Consider the following 25,381-nt stretch of genomic DNA (forward strand, 5'->3'; position numbering starts at 1 on the left):
GGAAAATAGAAGAAAGACTGGAACTTATGGTTGTTCACTCACACAGTAGCAAAACATTCATGGATTTATTAGATGGCTGTCTCAACATCTTGTTAGTGAGGCAATGAGAGAAAGCAATGATTATCAGTGCGATGCTTCATGCATTAAGAATCTACAGATGGTCACAAATGTACTGATTTGGGATTTACTATTTTTTTTTTTTTTAGATATGAAAACCCCAAGCATGAGAGGTATTAGAATCTAGCCTAAGAAGGCCTAATGAATCTGATGAGTATAATGAGCAATTGTGCAGAGAAATAGTGGGCCAGTAAATCAGAATGTCTTATAATGGGAGATTTTAACTTTCCAGATATTGACTGGAACTTGTGGGTTGGTCACTTGCACACCAGCAAGACTTTTGTGCATTTATTGGATGACTGTTTTCTACAGCAATGTTCGAGAGGCAACCAGAGGGAGTAATACTCTTGATCTGATTATCAACAGTGATTATTCATGCATTAAGAATTTGCAGATAAAGGAACCACTGGGTGACAGTGATCACAATGTGCTGATGTGGGAATTACTTAAAGATGTAACTACCATCAAGGCTAAAGGGAAGGGCTTTTGCTTTCGTAAAGGTGACTGTAGGGGTCTCAGACAGTTTTTAAATTCTGTACAGTGAGATCAACTGATAATGTTACCAACGTTGAATTCTAAATAGGAAGCCTTCAGGGACTTAATTTTGGAGGCTACTAGGCTTTTCATTCCAACTAAGAAATACTGTTAAAGGTTTAGGCCTAAATGGATGTCAGATGAATTAATGAGGCTCGTGGCAGATAAAAATGTATGAGATGCATATAAAGTATCAGGTGACACAGAAGCCTATGGCAGATATAAACTAGTCTGTAATGAAGTCACAAAGGAGGTAAGGCAGATTACAAGAAATCTTTGGCAAAGGACACAAAGAAAAACAGCAAAGAATTCTTTACTTATGTAAACTCTAGAAGGAAAGGGATCAATCACATTGGACCACTTCACATAGGAGGGGTGAAATGGTAGGGTTTTTTTTTTTTTTTTTGGCTGATTCTGCATAAGCTTGCTTTTTTGCATCGTATGCCTCTACTAATGCTAATCTGCAGTACTTATTACTGTCCATGGGTTGAAGGTTGAGAAGAAGATATTTTTTGATATTAGACTTGGATTTCTGTAGACTGTATGTAATCGAGAGGAAATATATATGAAGAGAGGTTCTTCCAGAAAATGAAAGTTGAGGCAATAAATGAAGAATAAGAAAAGTTGGACAGTAAAATTATGATTGAGCACATTTTCAAACTGGCTTGGAAGAGGGGATTATAGAAGCCAATTCAGAAAAACTGCCCATGGAAGTGCAAATGCATCACCAATTCACAAAGGGGGTTCATCAAAAGTGACACAAGGAACTATAGACCTGTTAGTTTAACTTGTGTTCCGGGGAAAATAATGGAGTCACTGGTTAAAGAAGCATTGTGGAATCATCTACAGAAAAGGCATGCAGCAGAAACAGAAAATCTGTGAGATAGAAAGTGGACAGACCTTGTTAGAGATGGATCATTAATTAACTGAATGTAGTCTAGAAGCCCAAAAAAGGTTTTGGAGGTACTACCCCATGGAATACTATTCTGAGATGTGGGAACAATATTCTATGAGGCAGATCTGCAATCTGTACAGTTGTGTGAAAGAAAAGTAACAGACAAGAGCAAAAGAGGAAACCCAGTTTTTTAGATATAGATGAAGCAATATTTCTAATGTGCTTATGCTAAGAGAGGTTAGACATCAGGGGTAATCCCCATTAGAGATATATGATCTTGCCTAGAAATCGGAGTGTCATCGAAGATAAGCATAGGAGCAGAAGAATCCTTTTTGTGAGATACAAGACAGGACTGAGTTTTAGGATTGAGATCAACTAAGTTATCCTTGCCCCCACTGGAAAATTCCTGGAGATTGGCATTTAAGGAATTGGTAGTGGATATTTCAGAAGTTGAAGCTGTTTGTGCAGGGCAGGATCTTTCAAACTGGAAAGTGGAATGCAATGTGCTATCATCAGGAAAACTATGGATAGGATTTCTGGTCAATGGAAGAAAGTCATTAATATAATAGGAAAAGAGTGGGAGAAAGAACTGAACCTTGGGGGGGAACTAGCATTAGTGGAAAAGTTAGAAGACATAGGTCACCCACAGTGAGCAGCCAGAGAGAAAACTGGATACCCAAAAAAAAAAAAAAAAAACAGATGGCCCACAAACCATAAGATACAAGCTTATTTAGAAGATCTTTATGCCAAACACAATCAAAAGCTTTTAAAATGTCAACAGCAATTGCTTTGATTTTGACCAAACGTTTTCATTGAATTTGTCGATAGATGGGTTACATACACCAGAATATCACCAGTGGACATTGACACTGACAGATCCATACTAGCAATTGTTGATCAGGTGAGAGGTTTTTAATCAGAATCTGATTAGAAATTTCTGATCAAATGTGGGAATAATATTACATAGTAGGGCAGATTTAATATATAAAGTATAAATATGGACATATTTATACTTCCATGGGCACTGCTCTTCTGAATTGGCTTCTATAATTCCTGTTCTCTCTTTCAAAACAGTCCAAACAAGTGTCGTCACCAGCCAACATTCATTTACTGTCCAACTTCAAACTCACAGAACCAACTTTTCATCTTCCTTGTTTATTTATTCAACTGCCATTTTTCTGGAACAACCTTCATATGTATTTCCTGAAAATTACAGTCTACAGAAGTTCAAGTCTAATGTCAACAAATATCTTCTTTCACCTTTTCAACCTCTAACCCAAGTACTATAGGTTCTAATACCTCTCGTGTTTGGGGTTTTCATAAAAAAAAAAAAAAAAAAAGATTTGATATTTGTACAGAGTGAGCAGCTATTTGGAAGAAATGTCAAGCATGAAATAGACAACCCAATAATTTTTTAGATGCAGAAGAAGCAATATTTATGATGTGCTTAGGCCAAGAGAGATTAGAAGTTAGGGTAATCCCTAATAGAGATGTGATCTTGTGCAGATGTGTCCTATGGGTTTTTAGTGGTACATATGCTGCACTGGCTATAATGTGCCTATTCATAGGAATGTGTTAGGAAATAATTCAGAATTGAAGCCACTTCAATTTCATTTTAGAAACCTATTAAGAATTAATGATATACAGTAAACCCCCGCTATTCGCGGTATCTGTGTTTGCGATCGCTGATTTAATATAAAATGAAACCTAAAAAAATGTGAAAATTTTAAAGTGCTGTGAATATTATCCGCCATAAAAAAACATGGGCGTGGCTAAAATCATCTTTCCCAGTCAAAACAGCGTTCAGTGGGTGGGGAGAGAGGGGTGACAAAATCGCGAGCGTGGATGTTTTTCGCTAATCCTTGTTCAGTATGTGTTATGTGCTTGTAATGGAAGTTTTTGTCGTTTGCTTTTAATTTATATGCTTATAAATTGAATAAATTTATCAATTTATAAATTGATATGCTTACAAAAGTGATAAATCTACCGTTTTGCAGTGTAAAACAGACTTTTTCGAGTGTGTTAAAAGACGAAAGTGACTTTATTGTGGACAAGTTCTTTCTAACCCGTACAAAAATATGGCTACGAATAACAAGGGAAATGTGAAAATATCAAAGAAGGTGATGACATTAGCGAATAAAATTGAGTTATTAGACAAAATTTCTAATGGTGAAAGTGTCTCCTCAGTGGCAAAACATTATAAAATCAATGAGTCAATAGTACGATCAATCAAAAAATCGGAAGAAAAAATCCGCCGTTGTGTCCGTGAAAACGCGCTAATTGCTTCAAAAATTTGCTCTGTAACTCGTGATGTTAAATTAGAAACAATGGAAAATGCTTTAAATCTGTGGATAGAAGACTGAACTCCAAATAAAATTCCGTTAAGTTCACTCATCATTCGTGAAAAGGCAAAACTCCTTTATCAACACTTTAGCGAAACTGGTAATAGCACTGGCGGGATAAGTTTTTTTTGCTAGCAAAGGTGCTGGTTTCAAAGATTTGTTTGAAATTTCTAATAAATATTACATTTAATATTAAATTGTTTCTTATTTTCATTTTGATGCCATATGCTTGCATTTCACTATGTACTGTCTATGTACATAGTCATATTATGAAGGTACATATAATACATACATAGACAAAAATTTAGACTAGTTTTTCTTATATATTTCATACTTTGGAATGGAAGCCCTTTATTACTATGGGAGCCATAACTCAGTATTCGCATTTTCAGTATTCGCAACATTTCTCAGGAACGTAACCCCCGTGAATAGCGGGGGTTTACTGTATTACAATTTTTTTCAGAGAGCAGAAAAGTTCATTAATGTTTGCCTCATTGCCAATAGCATGTCTAGTGTTATCGGTTCTTTAAGAATAATCAGAGAAAGCAGGACTGATGTCCTCTTGCTGGTGAGGACAGTCAATAAGAATATATTTGACTGTTGTGCTAAGCACTGAGGAGGAGGATCGCCACCTGTGAGTAGATGGAGGTGAGTCAGATGAGTCCTATTCTTGCCCGTAAAAATACCACTTCTCATCTCATTGTCTGGATGCTTGAGTGTTAAAATTTTGTGTCCTGTTTCAACTGGAAAAGTTTATTATTGATTCTGGTGTGCCATAGCTCTTGCCACTATGTAAGGCATGCTGCTTGTATGATGACATTATAGTCAAAGGTTGGAATAAGGACAGAGGTCAAATAGTTGATGTTATTTTAGCAGGTATATCTGCCAGTTCATTCCCCTTTATCCCTGAATGTGCTGGAATCCAACAAAAGTTCACTAATTATTGATGTTCAATTTGTAATAGCAAGCTCTGATTTAGTTAAAAACAGGGCAATTCTTATAGGAGGATTTTGCATTGCTCTGATTGAGCTGGGAGAGTCTGTGTAAATTATAATTTGTTTAATATGCTCAAAGAAGTTTAACTTTCTGTCAAGGATTAATCCCAAGGATCTGAATGCAATTTACATTGACTGCCAAAATGTAATAACAATTTTCTGTTGTGAAAGATGATAGCCATTGAGCACTGTTCACTTTTGTGAATGTTGCATATACTGTAGCATCCAAATGCTATTGCAACATTCATATTGGTTTGCATCCAAATGTCCAGGTTCAGTTTCTGTCAACACCAAAGCCTGCAACATTTGTGAAGCAGTTATTAATCAGTCTAAACTAGATTTTGAACTCCCTTTTGCCACCCTCACCAATCTTGTTGATATTCTCTGAACCTGTTCCAACAGTTCCACATCCTAAAATAAGGCTTCCAAGATCTGTATACAGTATTTAAAATTGCCGTACAGAAAGGGATAACACTTCCCTATCCCTGCTGGCAAAATTCCTGTATATCATTGATAAAACCCATGAGTTTCCTGGCAGTCTGTCTGTCTGCACTGCTGATAGAATTTCATATCTGACTGCACAATTAACCCCAGGTTTTGTCATCCTCCAATATGCTGAATGTAGTACCACACAGTTGGTATGTAATCTGGGATTGCTGCTCCCCATATGAAGTACCTTGCATTTGTCAATATTAAACTTCAACTGCCACTTCTCAGCCCATATGCCTAATTTTCCTAGATCTTGTTGCAGCAGCATAACATGATTAGTGTGATCAACTAAAATGCCAACCTTCACATCCCCTGCAAACCTAGATATTAAGCCTGATTTGCTTTCATCAATATCATTAATAGAGAAAAAACAATGGGCTCAACAATGAACCCTGACGAACTCCACTAATAACATTGATCCAAGTTGATAACAGCTCACTGTCTTTCTCCCACTCAACTATCTCTTTACCCACAGCAACAATTTTTAATTCCACACTACATTGTGTATGGCAGTCTTTTATATACAAAGGTATCAGAAGCCTTTCTGAAATTTAAGTATAGATGTCAAAATTATCATTTTTGCATCCAGTTCCTTTGTTACTGTGTTATAGTATCCAATCAGATTTTTCAACACAAGATTGCCCCTTAAATACATGCTGTGAATTGCAATTTAACTGCATTTATGTTATATTGCATTCATATTCATGTGTTCACAATTTAATACTTTAGCAATTTATTAAAAAATTACTCACCTTGGCCATCAGATTGTTTAAAATCTCGAACTCATTAGGGAATTCAGCAACAACCTGAAGATCTTCAAGGTTTAAAAAATTGGCCAAACTCTGAATTATCTCTCCAGCTAATTCCATATCGTCTGATTTTATAATGACCTATACATGAAAAGACCACACCAAGTACAATTTATTCAAGGATCAGTTAAAAATATACTTTATTACCAAAAGTATTGAGAGTATAACCAAAATATTAGTACTTATCAACCTTTAATTTGGCACCAGGCATGAATGACCTGTCAGGTGCCATGCAAGAAAAACTTTTTCACATTAACTGTTTGTTCAACATTAACGACTGGAACTTCCTCTACCTTTCTGCATATAGATCTGCCTTTATTCAAGTTGTTTTTGAAGTAATGTTTTTATGTTTATCACAGAGAATAGTATGAAATAACCTGACATGTCCATTCTTATTTTTTGGGCTTCATGGGCACACAGTGCCACCCAGGTGCAACTTGCATTTCATGTTAGTTAGTTATTTTGATTTTTAGGAGCATTAGCAACTAAGGCCATATTGCTCTGGGAATATGAGGTGATCATTCCCTGACCTTTCCGCATCCTCCATATTTGGTGGTGACGGGCTCGAACCCCGGTCTAATCAAGAAGCGTGTGCTACGCCCTGCTGCTCCTTCCCACCTGGCTACGGAGGCACCGCATTTCATGTGTAATGTTTATATTTCAGTTGTGTATTGAACAATTGCTGTTCTAAATCAAGGTTACTCACCAGTTATGCTCTCTAATTTTGTAAAAATAGCATCATCCTAAGCCTTGGGCATATCAGGGCTTTTGAAGAGCAATTAGCTGAAAACATGTGAGAACACGATGTGGTTTATTCCAAGCAAATCTTCTTGTAATTATTTTTGCAAGGTTTGTAAAGTGAAAAAGTACTCCACTTCTTCATTTTTTTTTATTTATCTAGAACTACAGACTCTTCTGTTGTGCTACGTTAGATTCTATTCATTTTGTTTGATTTATAATATATAAAAAATAGTTTTCTTGGTTCAGTTATTATTAATGTCATTTATTTATTTGAATAAACATATTATCGAAGATATGTTTGATCATGTGTGAGTATTAAGAACTGTAAGGCCAAAGGAAATACAGCAATGCAAGAAGTTAGTATGCAATATAATACATACAGAGTTTTTCAATTAAAATACATTGGGGGTCTGTCTTGCTTATTTTTAGGTTTAAGCTATATGCCATCTGGACCTCTTTTTTTTTTTTTTTTTTTTTTTTGTCATACTTGGGCTGAAATTTTTGAATTTGATATTAAAATTGGACTAAGTGTTACTGCTTAGATTTACGATTTCTAAATTTAAATTTTGCTTAATCAAGCACTGTATGATTAAGTCAGTGGAAATGTTGTTCTCTGTCCTTGGTTTGATCTATAAACATGATCAATATATTTGAAATGAATGTAAACCAATTTTATTTGAACAAAAAATTAACTAACATGCTAAGTGATATGATGGCTGCTTTTCGATAAGCATGTTTAGCTGTATTGAACAGTTGTGTCATGTGTCTCCTTGCAAATAATGACAAAGAAATAAAATTCAAAAGAATTATTTTAAAAAATATGTGGTAGAGAGAGAGCAGCAGTTTCATGAAATAAAAATTAAAAAAAAAAAAAAACAATGAGCAATAATAAATTCTTTATCAGGAAATAATAATAACAATAAAAGATAAATTAAATGGGAATGGTTATTAACTTTGTGATTTTGGCCATTTATTATAAAAGAGCAGTTATCAGTAACATTCAACAACATTGTATGGCTGTTGTTATTATTTTCACAAATGAAGGGTAACAATGTAAGTAATAACAACAACAAATTCAAATCATTTTAATTTCATAATAAAATAGCAGAACAATTTATAACAATTTACATTTTACAGTACAATTTACAACGTTCTACATTTTCACAGGAAAGAATGACACATCAAGTAATAATTTAAATGACAGGCAATATAGTTTTGTCTGATTTAAATGTGAGGGGATTTTTGGTTTCAATGTCCCATGAATTGCCACATTCTCACCAGTCCACTGGAAATGACAAATACCTTGTAGTACAGAATTTTATGCAAATATGGACACAAACCGACCCTTCAACTAGTGCATCAAACTCAAGAATATGCACTGGCACACAGTATAAGCATGAAATTTATATATTTGTGTTAAACACACTGAACAAAAAGTGAAGCAAAATTCATTAGAAGTACAATTTCTTTGTGTACAACTTTTTTATTCACATGCACATTTGTAAAATCACGTGAAAATATATTATCCAAAAATGATTTATATGAGATATTATTGTCTGGAGAATGCGGTTGAGATGCTAGAGCAACAGCGAGATTATTTTCTGAGAGATGCCCTCAGAGGATGCAATATCATATACCACAATTATGTGTTGTGAATTGTTTTATGCTAACAGGGAGTCTGATGCATGAAAAAAAAAAAAAAAAAAGGATACAAATATTTACAGCATTTGGAATGTGTACACAAAGAAGGTGTTATGGCCTCGTTCCTGTCATATCCAACTAACAGTGTCTGGAAAGCTTTTTCCACATGAGGGATAAAGTGCGCATGCATGCATGCACGCACGCACGCACGCGCGCGCGCACACGCACACACACACACACTTGAAGGATCCTTCAAAAGAACAAACTGTATCCCTATCACTATTTTCTGCATGAAGGTGATGATACAAAATGCCTGGAGTTTTGTAATTTTCCCTTAAGCAAGGCCAAAGAAAATCCCAGTTTCCTCAGCAATATCCTGTGGACTGACAAGGCCAATTTCACTCGAGACTGCTTCACCAATAGGCACAATCTTGCTACTCGTCTCCTATCCATCAAAGCCCCAACTGTTGCAGAAATACTCGCAACTGGGTGAGATGGTCTGTCAGTTTGTGGCATATGGCAAGATGAAGTTGTAGGCCCAATTTTTCATGACAGCATGCTGACTCAGGTGAAATATGACTTACTTTGCATTAACATATGACTGGTTAAAAAGTTCTGTAAAATTTGAAGCCTGACATCTTGGTACCAGCATGATGGCACCCCCACCACACAAAATTGTAGAGTACAACAGTGTGTATGATGTATATTTAAAGGCCAGTGTATAGGATATGGAGATGTGTTTTGGCCAACGAGTTCTCCCAATCTCAACCATTTAGACATTTTCTTTTGGGGTTTTGTTAAAGCAACAGTGTAAGAAACACCCATCAACAATTCACACAATCTCAATAGAATTTGCAATACATGCACTGAGCTTAACAGCATTATTCAAAGAATGTTCATTTTAATTTAATTCACAGGTTACAAGACTGTACAGTGGCAGAGGGAGGATACATCTGGTGTATGAATAACATTTAAAGCACACACATTGGTTCTCTTTTGAAACTATGCTGCCTAATAAACAATGTAGAATACTGTAAATTATTTGTGTGGTGTGTATGGTGTTTTGTTATAAGATTAAATTTTATTTGACTCTGCCACTGTTGCTATTAGTTACATTGTTACTTTTCATTTGTGAAAATAATAGCAGCAGTAGTCACATAATCTTGTGAGAGTTTAATACAGAATATTTCAACCCCATTATTACATGTAGACAAACATGCTGAAGATAATAAGGACTTTTACACATATATGTTAACATGCCTAAGAAAGATAATCCAGTTTTTTTATACAGACAAAGCAGTATTTACGATGTGCTTATGTCAAAGAAAATTAGAAATCGAGTAATCCCTAATAAGGGATTACTCGATTTCTAATTTTCTTTGACATAAGCACATCGTAAGAGATAATAAGAGATATATGATTTTTCATAGAAATCTGAATGTCACTGAAGATGAGCATAGGAGCAGTAGACTTTTTTTTTTTTTTTTTTTGTGAGAAATAAGATGGGACAAAGAAAAATTGACTAACTTTTCTTTGTCCCATTGGAGAATGGCATTTAAAGAACTGATGAAAGATCTTCAAAAACTTGGAGCCCTTTGTGAGCAAGGTTTCTCAAACTGGAACACAGAATGCTATCATCAGCAAAACTATGGACAGGATTTCCAGTATATGGAAGGTCATTAGTACATAGTAACATATTATAAAAATATATGGTATATGTAAAAACAATCAGGAGATAATAGAAACCTACATTAAGTACAAAGTAGTCTATAAATTATTTGTTACAAAGAGGGTTAGGCAATCTAAAGCAGATTATAAGAATTCCATGGCAAAGAAAAGACTACTTTACTTATGATAACACTAGAAGGAAAGGGATGAATCACAATGGTCCACTAGACATGAATGGTGTAACTGTTGATGAACCTGTTCAGGATGCTGAAAAACAGAATAGATATTTTGAATCTACATTTCACGCAAGAATTTTTTTACAGTTGAGGTGACAGAAGTATATCAAATTCTAACAGAGAGCTAATTGATTTTGGGATAACTAGGAGGAGAAACTATTGAAGGTAAAAGCAAAGAAGGCACCCGGGGAGGAGGAGATGTATCTAATTATATTAAGAGAGGGCAGCAAAAGAGGTAAACAAATCTTTAGCCACAATTGGAAAACAACCTTTGATTCAGGGAAGGAAACTTGCAATTTTGTCCCAATTCACAAAGGGGTATGAAAAGGTGAAGTGAGAAATTATAGACCTGTAAGCTTGATTTCTGTTCCAGGTAAAATAATCAAGTTACTGCTTAAGGAAGAAATGCAGAAGCCAATTTAGAGAGGAATATGGTTATATGGCAATCGCAGCATGGATTTGTTAAGGGGTGATCTTGTCTGACCAATCTGATTGGATTCAATACCTCAATAATAAGGAACTGGATGCAAAAAAATAATTTTGACATCATATACTTAGATTTCAGAAAAGTTTTTGATACTGTTCCACATGAAAGACTACTGTACAAATTGGAGTAGTGTGGCATTGGGAGAAAGTTACTGCTATGGATAAAGGGATGATTGAGTAGAAGAGTGTGGTTATCAGGGGCACTGCTCATCTTGGATTACTGGTGGATTCCCCCAGAGTTTAGGTTGGGCCCATTATTTTCAAAATGTATTAATGTTATTAATGAAGGCATAATCAGACTTAATGTCCAAGTTTTCCAAAATACAAAGTATGCTGATTAATCATAGTAAGAGTATGCTACTGCAACAAGATCTAGAAAAAATTTGGTAAGGAGAAGGATATTTGAATTCTACATATTAGCAGGTAATGTTCACTGTTGAGAGTGTCATTAAGAACTGCCTAGTCTACATGTGGAAAAAGGATCAGAAAGAGAATGGAGAGTTCTATTACCGAAGTGGACCATGTAGGAAGATGGATATAAGTAGGAGAACCAGTATTCAATAATGTTAGATTCTGTATGTCCATCAGCATTTCCATGATTTGTCACCTCAGAGGAGACTAGTCTGTCTGCAGTGGGAGAACCCATAATGGATGGTATGCATTGAAGTTGCCTTCAATTGCATATACAATGAACAATTGTACAGAGAAATAGAGTGGGCTAGTAAATCAGAATGTCTTATAATAGGGGATTTTAATTTTCCAGATATTGACTGGAACTTGTGGGTTGGTCACTCACACACTAGTCAGACTTTTGTGGATTTATTGGACGATTGTTTTCTGCAGCAGCATGTTCGAGAGACAACCAGAGAAAGTAATACTCTTGATCTGGTTATCAGCAGTGATCATTCGTGTATTAAGAATTTGCAGATAAAGGAACCACTAGGTGGCAGTGATCACAGTGTACTGATGTGGGATTTACTTAAAGATTTAATTACCATCAGGGGTAAAGGAAAGGGTTTTTGCTTCCGTAAAGGTGAGTACAGTGGGCTCCGACAGTTTTTAAATTCTGTACAGTCGGATCAACTGACGATGTTACCAACAGTAAATTCTAAGTGGGAAGCATTCAAGGAATTAATCATGGATGCTACTAAAAGTTTCATACCTTTTAAGAAATATTGTTCAAGGTTTAGGCCTAAATGGTTATCTAATGAACTAATGAGACTCGTAACAGAGAAGAAAAATGCATGGGATGCATATAAATTATCAAGCGACTCAGAAGCCTATGGCAGATATAAGTTAGTCTGTAATCAGGTCACAAAGGAGGTTAGGCAGGCGAAGGCAGATTACGAGAAATCCCTGGCAAAAGATGCTAAGAAAAACAGCAAGGATTTCTTTACTTATATAAACTCTAAAAGGAAGGGGATGAATCTGATTGGTCCACTTGACATCGATGGTTCGACTGTTGATGATCCTGCTCAGATAGCAAACAAACTGAATAAGTATTTTGCATCTATATTCACACGTGAGGAATTATTATGGTTTGAAAATGGCAGAAAGTTATCAAATTGTAGCAGGATACTTAATGATTTTGTAATAACTGAAAGCAAAGTGGAGGAGAAATTGTTGAAGTTAAACATAAGAAAAGCACCTGGGGTGGATGGGATCTATCCAGTTATATTAAAGGAGGCAGCAAAGCAACTAAGCAAACCCTTAGCCATAATTATGAGAGCATCCTTGGACTCAGGGGAGGTTCCCACGGAGTGGAGATGTGCAAATGTATCCCCAATTCACAAAGGGGGATCGAAGGGTGACACGAGTAATTACAGACCAGTTAGTTTAACTTCTGTTCTGGGTAAAATAATGGACTCACTGGTTAAAGCTGCATTGCAAGATCATCTAGACAAGACTGCAGCAATAATTTAGACACAGCATGGGTTTGTTAAGGGAAAGTCTTGTCTGACAAATTTGATTAGTTATTATGATGTGGTTACAAAGGAACTGGATGCAAAAAATAATTTTGATATCATATATTTGGATTTCAGGAAAGCTTTTGACACTTGTACAATTGGAGCAGAATGGTATTAAGGGTAAGTTGCTACAATGGATAAAAGGATGGTTAAGTGGGAGAAGACAGAGGGTGGTAATCAATGGGTGCTGCTCTTCGTGGACTAATGTTATTAGTGGTGTCCCACAGGGTTCAGTGTTAGGTCCACTGTTGTTTTGTATATTTATCAATGATATTGATGAAGGTATATCAGGCTTAATGTCAAAGTTTGCAGATGATACAAAGGTTGGCAGGGTTGTTAATGACAGTAATGGCAGTGTACTACTGGAACAGGATTTATATAATTTGGGCAGATGGGCTAAGAAGTGGCAACTGAAGTTTAACCTTGACAAATGCAAAGTACTGCATATGGGTAGAAGTAACCCCAGAGAAACGTACCAACTGTGTGGTACTACACTTAATGTGGTAGAAAATGAAAAAAGACCTGGGAGTAATTGTGCAGTCAGATATGAAGTTTTCTGAGCAATGCAGACAGGCTGCCAGGGCAGGTCATGGGGTTTAGTCAATGATATATAGGAATTTTGCTAGCAGGGAGAAGGAGGTGATTGTCCCTCTGTATAAGGCAATGGTCAGGCCACACCTTGAGTACTGCGTACAGGTCTGGAGGCCTCATTTTAGGAAGGATGTAGATTTACTTGAGCGTGTACAGAGAAGGGCAACAAGATTGGTAAGGGGAATGAAGGGATCCTCTTACCAAGAGAGGCTTAAGTTCTGCAAATTGCAGTGGCTGGAGACTAGGCACCTGCACGGTGATCTGATTGAGTTGTATAAGGCCTTGAATGGGTTGAGCACGCTGAATTCTGATGGGCTTCTTCTACTTGTTCAGATTACGAACCTAAGGGGGCATAAATTCAAATTAAGAAAAGACAGATGTAGAACAGATGTGCGGAAATTTGCCTTTAGCCAGCGGGTGGTTAATTGCTGGAACAAACTTCCATCTGTCATTGTGGAAGTTGATAGATTGAATAAATTTAAGGAGGAACTGGACAGGCATTTGGAGGGAATGGTGTGATTTTTTTTTTTTTTTTTTTTTTGGCTGATGCTGCATAAGCTCATACACTTGCTTTCTTGCATCACATGCCACTACTACTACTACTATGAAAAGGCTTGGCACTTGGGACTATAACTAAATCAATTAACCTTCAATTGTGGCATGTTCTATTATAGCTGATAAGCTTAAGCAATATTCCATATTAAGTTACTTATCCAAAATCTTTCAATATACCCGACAAATCACATCGCCTGTCATCTTACTGAGTTTTCATTTTATTCTACCAAAGTATTAGATATTGAAAATATTTGATGACATTGATGCTATTATCTTGATATCATAAAAATACCTTACATTGGTGATATGTGCAAATATGAACATATAAAAAATAACTATGCTAAAATACATAACTTTTGTCTTTACAAAATTATATCTTGAATCAGTCAAATGAAAGCAATACATAATACAAATTTTTATTTCATTTTAAAATGAAAATTATTTTTACCCAAACTACAGTTTGAATAATTAATATTCTAACCTCGCCTGTCACATCCATTTTCAATATAAGTGGAACTGCAGTGCGCAGAGACAAGAAGGCAACATCCAACTGATTTTTCACATCTAAATCTTCCATAAGAAGAAAATTATGATTAATCCACATTACGACCTGGAGAAGTGAAAAAAAAAGAAAAAAAAAGGAGAAAATAAATAATAATGGTGTTATCAAATGAATTTCATTAATCTATGATGTTAAGACATCTATGATGTCTATTTTCAAAAGAATGTAGACTGCTAAATGAGTAAGGCATCTTATAAAGAAAAGTCATAGCCAAATATATCACAGTTCTGTAACTATCTGTCAAATATTTAAACATGTTCTGCACACTGGGGGGGGGGGGTGATAATGGCAAAATTTTAATTTAGAAATTAAATTCTTAATGTTAATAAATAGTCCGATTTTGACATTAAATTCATATACTTTTTTAAATTTGATTCCTGTTAATTTTATGATAAGAATTATATCACTGCATAACCATCTACATATGCAGTTGATTCCGGTTATTTGGAGCTAATTCATTTTGGCCCAATTACGCGGCTGCCCCAATTATCCGAAGTTTCACGTAAATAGTTAAAAATACAATTGACCTCTGCTTTACAATTGGTTCACTATACAATCAAATCACGTTTGTTTGTTTGTTATTTGGTTTTTAGGAGCATTAGCAACTAAGGCCATATTGCTCCGGGATATGCGGTGGTCATTCCCTGACTTTCCGCATCCTCCGTATTTGGTGGTGACGAGCTTGAACCCCGATCTAATCAAGAAGCGTGTGCTACGCACTGCTGCTCCTTCCCACCTGGCTATGGAGGCGCCATCAAATCACATTACGATGGACTCACTACAGTAAAGTACCATTCACTATACGATATGTAGTAAGCACCGGTCATTATAATCATGTGTGTGAATTTAATTTTAATTCTTTTAAACAGCAATTTTAATTAGCAAAAATAGGAGGAATATATCCACAGGCTATAAAAGTAAAGATTAATTAAGCACAAATTTACCCTTTATTACCTTACCTTACCAATTAAAATATTAAATGATACATGAAAATCAGAAGAATAAACTTGATAATTGGAATAATTAATATGTACATACTAACTAGTTGACATTTCTGTTCACTAACATTTGTGGGTGGGGGTTAAAATTTAAAACAGTAAAAAGATAAGCAATCAATAACAAAGAACACGGCGCGCACACACACACACACACAATTGGCGAGTAACATGATATGTGCAAGCGAAAACGGAGTAACAAGTTACAAAGTTTTAAAAATAGGAATAAAGAGAAGATTCCGAAAATTAATTTTTTTTATATGATTGAAGATTTCGTGGAAGTGTAAACACACTTCACCATAATAACTCATAGAATTCCAGCTGTCGGTATTATTGCAAATTCAATAAGATCGAGTTTACTATCCATTTATGATAGATTGCACTAACAGAAAAGCCCAATAAACAGGTGACTGCTAACTGTTTTTATTATTTTATGGTGGTGATCTCCAGAAATCCGAATGAACCATGAGGTACGGTCGGAGACAATCGTAGGGTAATCTCCAGTGCTGCGGTCTCCTGCCCCGATTAAATGGCATGTTGTCCCAATTAAGCGAAGTAAACCCTTGCTATTTTCTCGATTGGGTTCTGTTCTTTACGATTTGTCTGTCCCAAATAAGCGGCTGCCCTGATTAACCGGTGGCCCAAATAACCGGAATCCACTGTATACAGTGTTTTCAAAGCTCTAATTTTACTATCACCTAATGTAATACTTGGAAAAGAGAGGAAGATTAGAAATATCCATATTAAAATAATTTAGCAAGACAACAAACAAACAAGAATATTCAGTTAAGTTTAGTTTCAAATAATACAAAATGTGAAAACAATATTAACTTATAGCACATTAAAACCATATATAGAAAAGGGAGTGGTTATCAATGGGCACTGCTCTTCTTGAATTAATGTTATTAGCAGAGTCCCATAAGATTTAGTGTTGGGTCCATTGTTTTCTATATTTCAGGTATATATCCACCTGCATGGAGATCTGACATATGTTTGGATTGCATAAGCTGAATGTTGCACATTTATGCACCTTCATGTCCATTTATGCACATGAAGGTGCATAAATGGGCAGACAGAGGTGAAAGTGATTCTTGCACTGCTTCTATTGTAACATATAGCAGCCTGGAAACCAATGCTAGGGATTTCAAGCTCTGCTTTCAGTCATAACAGAACAGTAAACATGGGCTGTATTGGAGTAACTACAGCCCATGTAAGAGTAAGAAAAAGTGCATGTTTATTTTCATGTATACTAATGCTCGGAGCATTGTAAAAATTTGAAGTACCGATTAAGTCATCAAATGCAGACAATGTAATGATACTGGTGACACGTTGTAGCTGAAAATGGGGAGTACAACATATATAGGAAGGACGGACAGAACGGGGGGGGGGGGTATGCTCTTAGTTAAGAAGCATATTAAATCTAAGGCACTGCATTCAGTTGACAATGGGTCAGTTTGGTGTGACATAAGCACTAAAATAATGAAAATGAGAGGAGTGTGTTATATGCCTAATGACTGTGATGAGTATACCAAATAGCTATACAGAGAAATAGTGGACCAATAAATCATGCTTAAGCATAATGGAGAATATTAACTTTCCTGATGATTGGAATTTGTGGGTGGTTAATTGTATTCTAGCAAGACTTTTGGGAATTTATTGGATGACTGTTTTCGACAGCAGCACATTAGAAGAAGTACTCTTGATTTGGTTATCAGTAGTGATTCTTCATGCATAAGAACCTGCAGGTAAAAGTCCCATTGGGTGCAGTGAACACAGTGTACTGATGCAGAATTTACTTAAAGACATAATTACTGTCAAGGGTAAAGGGAAAGGCTTTTGCTTTCGTAAGGGCAACTACAGTGATCTCAGAGTGTTTTTAAACTGTGTGCAGTCAGACCAACTGATAATGTTACCAAGCAAATTATAAATGGGAAGTATTCAGGGAAGTAATCAAAGAAGCTACTAGGCTTTTCATACCAACAAAGAAATACTGTTCAAGGCTTAAACCGAAATGGATGTCAGACGAACTACTGATACATGTGGCAGAGAAGAAAGTGCATAGGATGCAGGTGACTCTCATCAACCGGTGGAAGACCATCACTTTGCTTATTGTAGGGTTGAAGTAGTGGAACCCATGTTCTCCAGAGAAAAGTTTCGGGCAACCCTCCTCTATCTCTTCCATCATGCAGTATGATTGATATCCTTTGAGGTTATCAAGAACACCATGGTGAGATCCAAACTTCCTTACATTTCAAGGGTACAGCTTTAAAACAGTGTTTGCAAGCCGGCTGCGAGTTAGTACACCTGACTGAACCTATTGGTAACTCTCTAGGAGGGCTTCCGAATCAGCTAGTGTATAATCTTGCTGCCTCTATTCTGCCAGATAGTAACTGGAGGGAGTCCAAGTAGTGTGTACGCGCGTGTGTGTGTGTGGGGTGGGGGGGGGGGGTTGTCGAGGCCATACTATGTTAAGGATCTCGGTATATTCTTACATGTGTTCGCCATATCCAAAATTCATTATTTCATACAGAATGTCCCCCCCCCCCCTTTCTTACTGCTGAATACACCATGAATTGTCAAACTAATAGAGCAAAATCCAAACCCCATGTACTTTTTCTGACAGAATCTCAGTTATTGGTTGATTCAATCACTGCTCATCTCAGTTACCCAAATTATTCGCTTTACAATTTCTTTCACCTCAAAGGTGGTACTTGTGAATATGTCCGTTCCGATATTCCCTGTCAGAGACTAAGTACACAGTGGAAGTGAGTGGTCCATTAGGCACCTCAGATATTGATGATTGTCTCTTCTCCAATGGAACCTTTATATCATGGCTATTCCCAACCTCATGTTGTTTGGCATTACAAGAATGCAGAATGGGATGACTTGTGAGATTTCTTTTCTTCTTTTCCTTGGTCGGATTACTGTCAATTTGCTCAGATTGTGTCAGTGAAATTATTCTTGCAGTAATGGAATCCTTAATTCCACACTACACCTTAAAAGCTTGTCCTTTATCTAAACTTTAGTTTTCCAATAAATGTGTTAAGGCTGTTCAAGAAAAGAATGTTGCATATCATACTTGGCTTGTTTCCAATTCTTCCGTTTCATTTTCTGCTTACAACAGAGCTTGCAACAATTGTAAAGCAGTTATTAATCTAGTTATTAACTAGATTTTGAATAGGCTAAGAGTAGAAAACTTGCTTCTTGCCCTAATGGTAGCCGAACATTCTGGTCTCTTGCCAAAGCTATTGGCCACAACGCTTACCCATCTCTGCTCCCACCTCTATCAAAACCAAATGGTTATATTGTCACTTCAGTCAAGGATAAAGTTGACTTGCTAGCATCCCATTTTTCTTCCAACTCATGTATTAAGGATCTTGGAAAAACATCTCCCACCATTCCCAACATGCTCCATTCAATGCCTCCTGTAGTCTTCCATCAAAAGGATGTCAGAAGGATTTTGACCAATCTTGATGCTAAGAAAGCTCCAGGTCCTGATGGTATTTCTCCACTTGTTCTCAAAACCTGCACTCCTGAACTTACTCCTGTTCTTTGCTGCCTTTTTTCACTTTCTTATTTCAAAGGTGTTTTTCCTTCTGTTTGGAAATTTTCTCATATCCAGCCAGTTCCAAAAAAAGGTTGACAAATCTCTCCCATCCAATTATCATCCCATTGCAATTACTTCTACTCTTTCTAAAGTAATGGAGAAATCAATTAAATCAATTAACTGTCAACTCTTAAACTATCTAGAAACCTTCTGTCTGATCAACAATCGCCAGTATGGATTCTGTCAGTGTTGATCCACTGGTGATATTCTGGCTTACGTTACCCATTTATGGACAAATTCAAATGAAAAGTTCAGTGAAACACAAGCAGTTGCTCTTGGCATCTCAAAGGCTTTCAATCGTGTTCGGCATAAAGGTCTTTAAAACAAGCTTCCTTCGTGTGGTTTGCCAACTGTTTTTTGTATTTCTCTCTCTCTCTGACTGCTCACTGTTGTTGTTGTTGTTTTTAACGACACATAGGCTGCTAGAGCCATATTGTGTCTTTCTAATGGTTAATATGGAATATCAGCTTAATTGTGATAGCTATATTTTATGATATATTCCTATACGATTTAGGAAAGTAAAGAGTTCTTTTTGATTAAAATCATCTCCCAGAATCTGTAATAAATTTATTGATGACTGCTTATTAGAAATTGACTTAAAGATGTCTAAACGAATAGTTTGAAAGTGGGGACAATCCACTAACAAATGTCGAATGGTCAGTTGTACTTGACATGATGTACATTGGGGAGCGCTGTCATTAGTTAATAGATACAGGTGAGTGAGATAAGTGTGCCCAATCCTTAGCCTTCCTAAAATTATTTCATCTCGTCTGTTTTTTCTGAAGCTGGATTGCCACAGCCTTGGTTCCGGTTTTATTTGGTAAAGTTTATTTCCTGGATAACCTTTCCAGATTAATGACCAGCTGTTATAACATGCTTTACGGATAATGTGTTTGTAATCAGTAAATGGAACTTGAAAAGTCTGCGAAATAGTGGTTTCTGGTTGTTTGGCTGCATGATCTGCTCTTTCATTGCCGGATATTCCAGAATGTCCTGGGATCCAGCAGAATGTCACAGGTTGGTTCAATTCCATACAGGCAAGTAACTGAGAATGAATCTGTTTTACTACAGGGTGAGAGGATTTGGTATTAGTATTTATGGCAGAGACAGCACTGAGTGAGTCAGTGAGTATTAAAGCAGACGGAATTAGTTGTTCAATAATGTGATCCAGAGCTAAGTTTATAGCATAGAGCTCGGCAGTGAAGATACTGCATTCTATTGGCAATGAGACAGAAGTGCTAAATGTTGGGAAGATTGCAGCAGCACCTACTTGGGTCTCGGTTTTTGATCCATCTGTATAGATTTCACATGCGTTTGAATTAGAAAGAGTGTAAGTTGCATGTAACTGTGCGATATTGGAAGGAGACAGCGTGTTCTTTCCCCACTGTTGAAAGTAGTCATCATATATTGCACAGATATTTTCCCAGGGTGGATCTGGTGGTGTTTTGTCCTGAAATATATTGCTGATATCTATGTTCCATGATTGAGCCAGTTCCTTAAATCTAAGTGCAGCAGGTCGGTTTTCATTAGGTTTACTGATATAAAATGACTCGCATTCAGTATTGTAGAGACATCTCCAACAAGGATGAGAGGGCAGACTACGGATTTTTGCGGCATACATCAGAAGTAATGATTTTCTGCGAAGATGTAAGGGAGGTTCATGAGCTTCGATGTACAGGCTCTGAACCGGGGAAGTTCTGAATGCGCCTAGAGCGACTCTCAAAGCACAGTGCTGGATGGTGTTTAGTCGTTCTAAAGTACTTTTCCTCGCTGAATCATATACTGGAGAGGCATAGTCCAAGCGAGACCTGATGACAGCTCTATACAGATGGATGAGAGTATGACGATCAGCACCCCATGACATGGATGACACACACCGAAGGATATTCAATTTCTTCAAGCAGATGGTACGAAGATAGGCCACATGTGCTTGAAAGTTCAGTTTCCTGTCTAGTATCAGACCAAGGAAACGGATATTGTGAGCAAGAGGAATTGGCACGTTATTTATCTTTAGCTCTGGATCAGGATGAAGTGACCGAAGTTTGCAGAAATGAGTGGTAGTGGTTTTCTGTTCAGCGAGATTATATCCATTTCTTAAGGTCCAGGATTGAATTTTCGTTAAAGCAATTTGTAGCTGCCTTTCGATAGTATTCATGCTTTGCGATTGGCAGGATATAGTGAGATCGTCAGCATACATGTATACTTCAATCATTTTTGGAAGTTCTTCCAAAATATTGTTGATCCTAATCGCAAATAGGGTTGGACTCAATATGGAACCCTGTGGGACACCCTCTTCTTGAATGTCAGATGTTGACAGCATGTTTTTATATCGGACCTGAAATGTACGCAATTTTAAAAAGTTCTGAATTATTAAAGGGAGATGTCCTCTCAGCCCCAACTGATGCATATCTTTAATAATACCATGACGCCATGTGGTGTCAAATGCTTTATGAATATCCAGGTTGACCATCACTAGATGTTGTTTTCTCACGAAGGCATTACGAATGTTTGATTCAATTTTTACAAGTACATCTAGGGTGGACCTGTTTTTACGGAAGCCATATTGGTGATCAGAAAGGAGATTTTCGGAGTCTAGAATCCAGGTGAGCCTCTTATGTACCATCCTTTCAAAGATTTTGCCCAGACAGCTTGTCAATGATATTGGTCTGTAATTCTCAACTAGAGAAGGATCTTTGCCTGGTTTTGGAATAGCACAAATATAGGAATGACGCCATGACAGAGGATACGTATTTTCAGAGAAGATCCGGTTATAAAAGAGTAATAGTGTGCCGAGATCGGCTTCACACAGATGCTTCAGCATATTGTAGTGAATGCCGTCTGGTCCTGCTGCGCTGTTCGGAGATTTGCTCAAAGATTCTCTCAGTTCAGATAGAGTAAACAGCTGGTTATATGGAAGTGAAAGTCTAGTTGTGAAATTAAACATATGACGTTCTGAATCAGTTTTACTGCGTTGAAAGGAGATTGCATAAGAGGAACAGGCAGAAATGTTATAAAAAGATTCGGCTAAAGCATTTGCAATGTGAGTAGGAGAGGATAAGTCCTGCCCATTGCATTGTATTATTGGAGATTGCTGCGGTAGAAATTTCCCATTCAGAGCTTGAATTTTTCTCCAAATGACTCGAGTGTCAGTATTTTTATTAATATCTGAGGCGAATTTAATCCAGGAGTCACGTTTTGCTGTCTTCCTAATTTGTCTTGCTTTGGCTCTGAGTTTTTTGTACATAATGAGGTTGGCGGTAGTTGGAAATTTGCGAAACTGGTTCCAGGCATGATTTTTTTCTCGTTTCGCTTTGGAGCATTCTTCATTCCACCACTGATTTTGGTGTACCCGCTTGCACTGGTTAGATTTTGGAATGGAAATTTCTGCTGCAGATAATATGTGGCTTTTAATGTGATCAGTTACGTCATCAATACGATTTTGTTGTACATATAGTTTGTCAAGTAGAACACAAGTTGAATAGTTTTTCCAGTCTGCTTTATGAAAGTTCCAAGAAGTGCGGCCTTTAGGACATGACACCGTCTGTGTTTGAATTGAACTGATGATAGGAAAATGGTCACTGTGCAATGGATCATTTAACACTAACCATTCCATGCTTGGAAAAAGAGAGGCTGAACATATTGATAAGTCTATGGCTGATGTTCTACCTGTAGGTAGTTGAATATGAGTTGGAGAGCCAGAATTTAACAGAGTCAGGTTATGGTTATCCAGGAACATTTCTATTAATTGGCCTCTCCTATCCATGATGGGAGATCCCCACAATGGATGGTGACCGTTGAAATCGCCGAGTAAACAGACTGGAGGTGGCAATTGTGTGATAAGGTTGTCAAGTTCAATCTGGGAGCAAGGATAATTCGGTGGGATATAAATGGATGCAAGGGTTAACGATATTCCCATTGCTATCCGAACCGCTACAACTTCTAAAGAGGTTTGTAGTTGGAGATGTCTTGACGGTATGTTAGTTCGAATAAGAATAGCCACCCCACCACGAGCAGGAGTGTCAGAATCCCTGTCTCGCCTAAACATAGAATAATTTTTAATTTTCAGAGAAACTTGTGGTGATAAAAAGGTTTCCTGTAAACATACACCTATTGCTTTAGTTTGTATTAGTAAATCATTCAAGTCATCTATATTACTGCGTAATCCTCTACAGTTCCATTGAAGGAATTTATTCATTTGCTGGATTTATTGGAGGAAGATTGATCTGACTGTTTTTTCTGGGAAGGTTTCTGTCTGCTTAGTTTCGATTTTTCATTTCTGGGAAATGTTGGGCGTCCTGTATCCATGGTATCATTCGCATGTAACTCAAGTACTGTCTCTTCATCCTCTGACTGAACCTCCATTTCCAGGTTGCTAATCCTTGGTTTCGATTTCTTCTGGTTTTCAATAGTAGCTGATTTCGTTGTTTCTGGCAAGGTTGAGATAGCATCAGTTGGGATGCTGATTGGGGTGTTGCTGGTCTCACTGACTGTAGTTTTCTTATTATAAGTTAGCGCAGTTTTGGCCCAGGCGGCAAAGGAAATATTCGGTTCGATGGAGACATCTGTTTGGGTTGCAGCTGAGCGGCTATTTTTTGTGACCGATGCATATGATCGGCTAGGCATGGTTAGCATTATTTGCTTTCTTGCTTCAGGGTATGTGACTTTATGCTCCACTTTATACTTTTGAATTTTTTTCCCTGTTTTCCAAAGGTCACACGCTTTAGAAAATGCAGGATGGCTTCCTTTACAGTTTGGGCAAACAGGAGTGGAAGCTGTACAGTCTTCTTGAGAATGCTCCTTGGAACCACAAAGAGGACACACAGCATCGCCTCGGCATGCTGTTTGAGAATGACCGTACTTCTGACATTTAAAGCAGCGAATGGGGTTTGGGATGTAAGGACGAATCTTACAATTTAGGTAACCTGCTTTAACAGAAGATGGAAGAGTCGGAGTACTGAAAGTTAAAATGATGGACCTGGTTGGTAGTAGGTTGCCATCTTTTTTAGTCATGATTCTCCGTGCATGAGTCACTTTTTGATCACTAAGCTCTTGTATTATTTCTTGTTCAGAGACATTTAGTAAGTCCCATTCGCTGATGACGCCTTTAGAGGTGTTCAGGGTGTTATGTGGCGTAACTGACACTGGAATGCTGTTAAAAGTTGTCAATTTTAACAATTTTTCTGAATGGCTTGGCTTGGAAGCTTCAATTAGAAGGTCTCCAGATTGAAGACGCTTCACCATTTTAGGAGATCCAACAACCGATTCTAAACATTTCTGTATTAGAAATGGCGATAACTTGCCTACAGGTTGTGTGGATAATGAGTGCATTATTAGAAATGCTGGCATATCTGCACTCTGTTTTTCAGTCCGCTGTCTCTTCGGACGATTCAAGTCACGCTCTGAATCAGAGTTGACAGGTATGGAGCTCGTGGGCTCTAGCGGTGGATATGCATCACAATCCATCGTTGCTCCTTTCAGCCCTGGAAGAGGGAATTCCTTCTCCCAGGTTACCGACCCCGCCACGTGGAGGCAGGAGCAGTGCCAACCAGTGACCAAGCGATCAGCAGAAGAAGAGAGCAGTACGTTGCTAGCGATGGCAGTAACGTTGCAAGCGGGGTTAGCAGTAACGTTGCTAGCGTTGAAGCAGTGACGTTGCTCAGCGAGGGAAGCAGTAACGTTGCGAGCGGTCAGCAGTGACGTTGCGAGCGGTGGAGGGTTTATGAAAGCACTAGTACTCACTCTAGGAAAAATGCTAGAAAACGCACTATAAAGATCGCTTGGGAACTATCGCTTGGCACTCGGGGCCGACTGCTCACTGAGGGTGATGGTAGATGGCTCTCTATCTTCCAACTTCTCCACTAATGCTGGTGTCCCCAAGGTTCAGTCTTTCCCCTACTCTTTTCCTCTTGTATATTAATGACCTTCTTCCATTGATCAGAAATCCTATCCATAGTTTTGCTGATGATAGCACGTTGCATTCCAGTTTGAGAAACCTTGCCCTACTCAAACAGCTTCAACTTCTCGAATATCCGTTACCAATTCCTTAAATGCCGATCTTCAAGTAATTCTCCAGTGGGGCAAAGACAACTTAGTTGATTTCAATCCTTCTAAAACTCAGTCCTGTCTTATATCTCACAAAAAAGGATTCTTC

General features: G+C 37.3%; 1 protein-coding gene across 1 annotated transcript in view; it reads right to left on the minus strand.

Annotated features, from left to right (window-relative positions):
* The window catches only part of LOC150077566 (BBSome complex member BBS2-like), a 196,657-nt gene that overhangs the window by 14,829 nt on the left and 156,447 nt on the right, over positions 1–25,381 (minus strand). The window contains exons 14-15 of the mRNA XM_090386874.1: positions 14,548–14,676; positions 6,125–6,262 (exon numbers count right to left, since the gene is read on the minus strand). Coding sequence (XP_090243000.1) covers positions 6,125–6,262; positions 14,548–14,676 — 267 coding nt within the window. The remainder of the gene's footprint in view (positions 1–6,124; positions 6,263–14,547; positions 14,677–25,381) is intronic.

This window comes from Mastigoproctus giganteus, chromosome 12 (assembly GCF_048544385.1).
Source record: "Mastigoproctus giganteus isolate SK-2022 chromosome 12, ASM4854438v1, whole genome shotgun sequence".
NCBI classification, from domain to species: Eukaryota; Metazoa; Arthropoda; class Arachnida; order Uropygi; family Thelyphonidae; genus Mastigoproctus; species Mastigoproctus giganteus.